Source organism: Zonotrichia albicollis, chromosome 15, assembly GCF_047830755.1.
Source record: "Zonotrichia albicollis isolate bZonAlb1 chromosome 15, bZonAlb1.hap1, whole genome shotgun sequence".
NCBI classification, from domain to species: domain Eukaryota; kingdom Metazoa; phylum Chordata; class Aves; order Passeriformes; family Passerellidae; genus Zonotrichia; species Zonotrichia albicollis.
In genome coordinates, this window is record NC_133833.1 from 1,628,337 (window position 1) to 1,634,336 (window position 6,000).

Genomic DNA, 6,000 nt, shown 5'->3' on the forward strand with positions numbered 1-6,000 from the left:
GCTGGGGCGGGGACGGGTGGCCGAGTCCCAGACCACGCTGGCCCCCTGCCCTGGCTGCTCCCAGGCTCCCTGGCACCTTGGGCACCGGACACACCTCTGGCAGGGCACAGCCCGGGGCTGGGGCTTTCCCTTTTTAGCTGCCCGGCTCGCAGGGAGCGGCCACAGCGCAGAGAGCGGCCATGGAGCGGGCTCCGAACCTGGTAGGTGCCTCCCCAAATCTCGGGGCTTGCTCCTCGCTTTCCTTCCCTAACAGAACGATTTGCATGCTTGTTTACCTGGGGTTGTTTGCTTTGGAGGTGCTGCTGTGGCCTGCCAGGGCCGTTGCAGGGTGAGGATGCAGCAGCCTGGGAGAGCAGAGCCATGGACAGACAGACAGACAGACAGACAGCCGGACAGTGCGGCTCCGGCCACCGAGCCTCCCTGCCCCGGGGCACTGCACACCCACGGCAGGGTGTGGGGCAGCCTGGGCCCCTGCAGGGACACGAATAGCAGCAGGATTACAGAAAGGAACCTTGTTCCCTGCTGGGCAGCCTGCCGGGCAGTGGCAGCACACGGCGGCAAGGCTGGAGGGAGAAGGGAAGGAAAAAAGCATCTTTTCTCTCTCACCGTCCTCAGAGCACAGAGGGGAGGGCTTGGATAAAGATCTCATTATTGGCTGTGTCATCTCTGTGAGGATCCTTTTAAAGCAGAGGCTGCCCAGGTACAGCCTGAGCTGGGTCACTCCCTATGCAGCTGCCTCAGGGTGGGCAGGGAGGGGACAGGCAGGGGCGCTTTGGGGAGCACAAACTGCCAGCTGCAAGCAGGGTGAGGGGCAGCCACACACATCAGCTCATCGTGAGCGTGCCCACCATCCCTGCAAAGTGCCCTCAGGTGTTTCTCGCCTGCAGGCCAGCACTGCCTTTGGGCATTGAAAGTGCCACCTCAAAGCCAATGTGATCCTGCCATCACCTGGTGACCCCTGGGAGGAGGGAGAGCTCCCCTTCCATGCCAGTCCTGCAGCACAAGCAGCCTCTCACCATCCTCATCCTCCTTCTTCCTCAGCTTCTCCTCTGCATCTTCACCTTTGCCATGGTCCTGGTTCCCGCAGCCAAGGACCAGAGCAAGGCAGCCAGGGGCAGGAGAAGGGGCCTGGCACGGGCACCCACAGCCCCCCCTGGCCTGGCCTGGGCCCCGGAGGAGCCCTACAGCAGCATGGCACAGTACGAGCACAGCATCCAGGACATGGTGCGCCAGCTGAGGAACGGCTCTGAGCCGGGGGACACCAAGTGCCAGGTGAACCTGAGGCTCTGGAGGTCCAACCGCAGGAGCCTGTCCCCCTGGGCCTACAGGTGAGCTGGGGACACCCAAGGTGGCTCAGTGCCAGCACGGGGGCTCTGGTGGCTGTGGCAGGCTGTGATGCAGAACCCATTTCACCCCAGCACCATCTCTGCAGCCTCGTCCTGTTTCCCTCTCCTCCAGGATAAACCACGATGCCTCACGGATCCCAGCCGACATCCCCGAGGCCCGGTGCCTGTGCAGCGGCTGCATTAACCCCTTCAGCCTGCAGGAGGACCGCAGCATGGCCAGCATCCCCATCTTCAGCCGCCTGCCCGTGCGCCGCCTGCTCTGCCCGGCCCCGCCGGGGCACAGGGCACAGGGCAAGAAGTGCCACAAGAAGTACCAGATGGTGATGGAGACCATCGCCGTGGGCTGCACCTGCATCTTCTGAGGCTGCAAAGCTCACACCCTGCAGCTCCCCCAGTGCTGGCCAATCTACCCAGCTTGCTCTTGCTTCCCCAGCTTGCCCAGCCCTTTGGGAGAAGCATCAGGGTGAGGGGAGCTCCCTGTGCAAGAGCTGCTCAAAATCCCCCTGCAGACTCCGTCAGCCTCAGCCCCAGCCCCAGCAGCTGCTCTGGGGACACCCAGGGCACAGGCAGCCCTTGGATCAGGATCAGCATCAGGATCAGCATCAGGATCAGCATCAGGATCAGGCCTCCTCCCTTTCCGAAGTCCCCACTTCCCTTTGTTTGCTCCATCGCTGCAATAGCTGCTGGCAACACCCAGCCCTCCCGTCCTTCCCAGTCCTCCCCAACCCTCCCACAGGTTCCTCTGTACCAAGGTGGGCAGCCCAAGGAGAGGGGATGAGCTGCTGGTGCTTTGGGCAGCTTCTGAGGTCTCAATAAAGTGCATTGCTGGCCCTGGTGTGAGCTGCCCCTGCCTTGACCCCTCACACTGCCCCTCTGTCCTGCCCAGATCCTCCTACTGAGGCTCTTCTGCCCCCCAAACACAAGCCTGGGCACCCCCAGAAGCACAGAGCACCTGGCAAGAGCTGTGAGAGCCCTCCCTGCATCCCTGGGGCACAGGAGCAGGGTTGGCTCCAGGCATGGGAGAGGCCCTGGGATCTCCAGCCCTCCCTGTGAGGCTGCCAAGGGCAAAGCCAGGAGGGCAGCAGAGACTGGTGGGAGCTGGGAAGCTCAGGGGCACCCATCTGCTGCCAATGCCAGCCAGCCTCACCCCTGAAAGCCCCCCAAGATCCCTCCCAAAGCCCCCCAAGATCCCTCCCAAACACTGTGACCCTTTCTCAGGAGAAGACACAAGCTCCTTTCCAGCAGAGCCTGGGGTGAGGGAACATGGAAACTGAGGCACACAGCACAGACACAGCAACACTGGGCAGGAACTGTATTCCTGAAGGCCTTCAAGTCATTGGGACACAGCCTGTCCCTTGTCCCCCAGCCCCCCCTGGCCTCCCCAAGGCAATAAATACTCCCCAAACTACCACACACCCCAAAGCTCCTGGCCCAGCACCCCTCCGGGGCCTCACAGCTCCGTCTTCACCTTGTGCATCAAGTCCTTCTGGTCGATCTTGTCCAGCTGCTGGTGCCAGCGGTTGTAGGCCAGCAGGGCCACGTTTTTGGCCGCCACGGCCGTCATCTCCATGGAGCTGGCCACCCACTCCACGCCGCTGAGGTAGAAGAGGCTCTCGTGGAGCACGACGGGCGGCAGCGCCTTGGCGGCGTCGTAGCGCGGGTACGTCGGCCACTCGGCCACCTGCACCGAGTAGTAGGACCTGAAGAGGGTCTTCAGCTGGGGCTTGTCCAGCGGCCGCGGGGACAGCACGCGCCACACGGCCGCCTCCTGCGGCTGCTTGCGCCGGAACGCCGCCGACACGTTGACGGGGCAGATGTTGTCCATGGCGTGGAAGAAGAGCTCGGGGGTGTCGGTGGTGAGGATGCTGGTGAAGGGGAACAGCTTGGGGTCGGGGAAGCCGAAGTAGGAGGAGTTGAGGTAGCCGTGCACCACGGAGGTGACGGAGGGCTGGAAGGCGCCAGGCAGGTCGGTGATGGGCGGGTCGAAGTTGTCGAAGGTGAAGTTGCTCCTGCTGGGGTGCAGCGGAGTCGTCAGCACCACCAGGTCGTAGAAAGCCGAGCCCTGGCCTTCGGGGCTCTCGTAGTGGACCTGGTACAGGGCTCTTCCCTCTGGAGAGAGACAGGGGACAGTCAGGGGCAGCCCTGAGCCCCGGGTGCTGCTGCACTGACCCTCTTTTTCCCAGCATGACCTCCAGCCCCTGGTTTCCCAGCACACACCACAGCACCTGATGGTTATGGATGAGTTTCTGATGCCTTACGGTGGCAGAAAGGCTTCATTAAGATGTAAAATGTTTCTAGACAGGCCCAGCCTAGTGTGTGAAAAGAGCACTGGGGGAACACAGCCCACATCCCAGGCCCCAGATATTTTTCTGCTGTGGTGGAAAGGGGGAACAAGCCTGCAACAAGGATGGTGCCACAGGAGAACCTGATGGACCTCAGAAGGGAGGGAGGGCAACATCAGGGCTGAGGGTGGAGCTGCAGGGTCCCCACTGCAGAATGAGACAAAGAGAGAAGGACAGACCCTCAGGGCCTCTCCCAAATGCCTCACCATGACCAGGATGCCCTCCAGCCACAGCACTCCCATGCTGCCACCGCCAACCTCCCACCACAGCCGTGCCCAGGCTCACCCGAGCTGTGCAGGGAGATGCCCGTCACCCTGGCTGAGATGACATTGGCTTTGGTCAGCTTCAGCAGCCCCGAACACACCAGCTTGTTCCCTCCTTCCACCGCCCAGGTGCTGCCCTGGGCTCCTGCCAGCGACATGGCCCCTGCAGAGAGGAAGACGAGGGTGGCTCCACAGCCTGGCCACAGAGGGGACACTGAGCAGTGTCACACAGCAACAGCAGGTGGCTTCACCTGCGAAGGCGGGCACCAGCACGGACTGGCCGTAGCTGGAGCGCAGGACGGCGGCGATGACATCGTCCACGAAGCGCTGGGTGACACCGACCTCCAGCAGGGACTCGGCCACCGAGCGCTGGGTCATGTTCACAAAGGCCTCCCCGCCCAGCGAGCGCAGCAGCTCCTCCAGGCTGGAGAAGGCGTAGCCGTGGGCCTGGTACTTGTAGATCCTGGAGGGGACAGGAGCAGGGGGCACGCGGTGATGCCCTGGTGCCAGGGACACCCCCCCAGCCCCACGGGCTGTCCTACCTCATGAACTTCTCCATCACCTCCTCCACCCACATCTGCAGGCGCAGGAAGCTGATGCCATAGTGCCACCAGAGGCGGAAGAGGTTGAGCAGGTACCAGTCGGTCTCCTCCAGGACAAAGTGCTCCCCGCTGAAGATGGCGCTTTTCCCGGCCACCTCCCGCCGGTGCTTGAGGCCTGCGGGAGCACAGGGACTGCGTGGCTGCCCCTCCCTGGGGCTAAAGGCCAGCACTGGACACATCCCAGCAGGGATAGGGGCAAGGATGCTCTTGGAGGAGCATCACGAATGAGGGACCCCAAGGCACAGGTTCCCAGCCACATCATGTTGGGACATCTCATGGAGCTGCTGCTGGCGACTGGGACAGACTGGCAGGAGTTTGTGAACAACCACCCAACACTAATGCCAGCAGACCCCCTGATGGTGACCACCCTGTCCCCTTCTCTCTCCAGGGCACAACAGGAGAGACAGCAAGGAGATCATCACATTCCTTGGGTGCCAAGGGGGCCTGGCAGAAACCCTCCCCACTACCCCAAGCACAGAGCCCGGGGATGTCCAAACACCCCAGCCCAGCAAGGCAGGCCATGCAAGCGCTGGGACGCCCAGTCTCACCCAGGATCTTGACGAAGTCCTGCATGTGGAGGCTGAGGGCGTGGATGGAGGCTCCGCGGCTCTCATACTGCTGCTTGTTGACGGTGACGGTGGCCAGGCGCCCTCCCACGCCCGCCTGCTCGTACACGTCCAGCTGCACCTGCGGCCCGAAGTGCTGCTGCAGGAAGTACGCGGAGGCCGAGCCCCCCAGCCCGGCGCCCACCACGGCTGCGGGCGAGAGCGGCCCGAGGCCCGGTCAGCAGCGCCCCGGGGCCGAGGGGGTCCCGCCGCTGCCCCGGCCGCCTGCCCGGGCAGGGATGCGCCAGCGGGGATGGGGATGCGGGGATGGGAATGGGGATGCAGGCTGCGGAGCGCAGGAGGGGTGCGGAACGCTCGGTGCCGGCCCCGGCGGGGCGGGGAGGCGGCCCGGTGCTGCCGGTGCTCCCGGATGCCCACCCCAGCCCGGGCATCCCCCGTACCGATGGAGCGCGGCGCGGCGCGGGCGGCGGGCGCGGCCGGGAGCGCGGCCAGGAGCGCGGCCAGGGCCGGCAGCAGCGGCAGCGGCAGCGCGGCGGGCGGCGGGGCCATGGCGCGGAGAGCGGCGCCGGCAGCGCCCGCCCCGGCCCGCCCCTCCCGAGGCTCGGCCCCCGCGCCCCCCGCGCCCGCCCCGCCCCGAGCCCGGCACGGCCCGGGAGGCGGCACCGGCACCGCGGGGCGGGGAGTGGCGCTGAGGGGACGCGGGGGACGGTGACGCCCTGCGACAGCCCCTGCCGGCATCCCCCTGCCGGCATCCCCCTGCCCTCCGCTCCTCACACGCGTCCCACTGCGAGGGCCCGGCCTGAGCTGCCCCGGCAGCACCGCGCTCCTGCGAGGGCCCCGGTATTGCCAGAGCACCCTGAGCACGTTTTCCACCAGCTCCA

The 6,000-nt window shown here is 65.3% G+C and overlaps 2 protein-coding genes across 3 annotated transcripts; one reads left to right on the forward strand and one right to left on the reverse strand.

Moving 5' to 3' along the window:
* Positions 1 to 1,046: 1,046 nt before the first annotated feature.
* On the forward strand, positions 1,047 to 1,940 carry IL17B (interleukin 17B). The gene is made up of 2 exons (XM_005493046.3): positions 1,047 to 1,328; positions 1,459 to 1,940. The coding sequence occupies exons 1-2, from the start codon at positions 1,069 to 1,071 to the stop codon at positions 1,706 to 1,708; spliced, it is 510 nt and encodes a 169-aa protein (XP_005493103.2). The 5' UTR covers positions 1,047 to 1,068; the 3' UTR covers positions 1,709 to 1,940.
* Positions 1,941 to 2,641: 701 nt separating this feature from the next.
* Positions 2,642 to 5,720, reverse strand: PCYOX1L (prenylcysteine oxidase 1 like). 2 transcript variants are annotated; one of them, XM_074552124.1, is made up of 6 exons: positions 5,560 to 5,720; positions 5,102 to 5,308; positions 4,494 to 4,668; positions 4,203 to 4,414; positions 3,974 to 4,114; positions 2,642 to 3,455 (listed from the first exon to the last, which is right to left on the reverse strand). In XM_074552124.1, the coding sequence occupies exons 1-6, from the start codon at positions 5,666 to 5,668 to the stop codon at positions 2,797 to 2,799; spliced, it is 1,503 nt and encodes a 500-aa protein (XP_074408225.1). In that variant the 5' UTR covers positions 5,669 to 5,720; the 3' UTR covers positions 2,642 to 2,796. The 2 variants fall into 2 exon arrangements, with proteins under 2 accessions (XP_074408225.1, XP_074408227.1); XM_074552126.1 differs by having other exon boundaries at positions 5,102 to 5,240; positions 5,560 to 5,702.
* Positions 5,721 to 6,000: the final 280 nt, after the last annotated feature.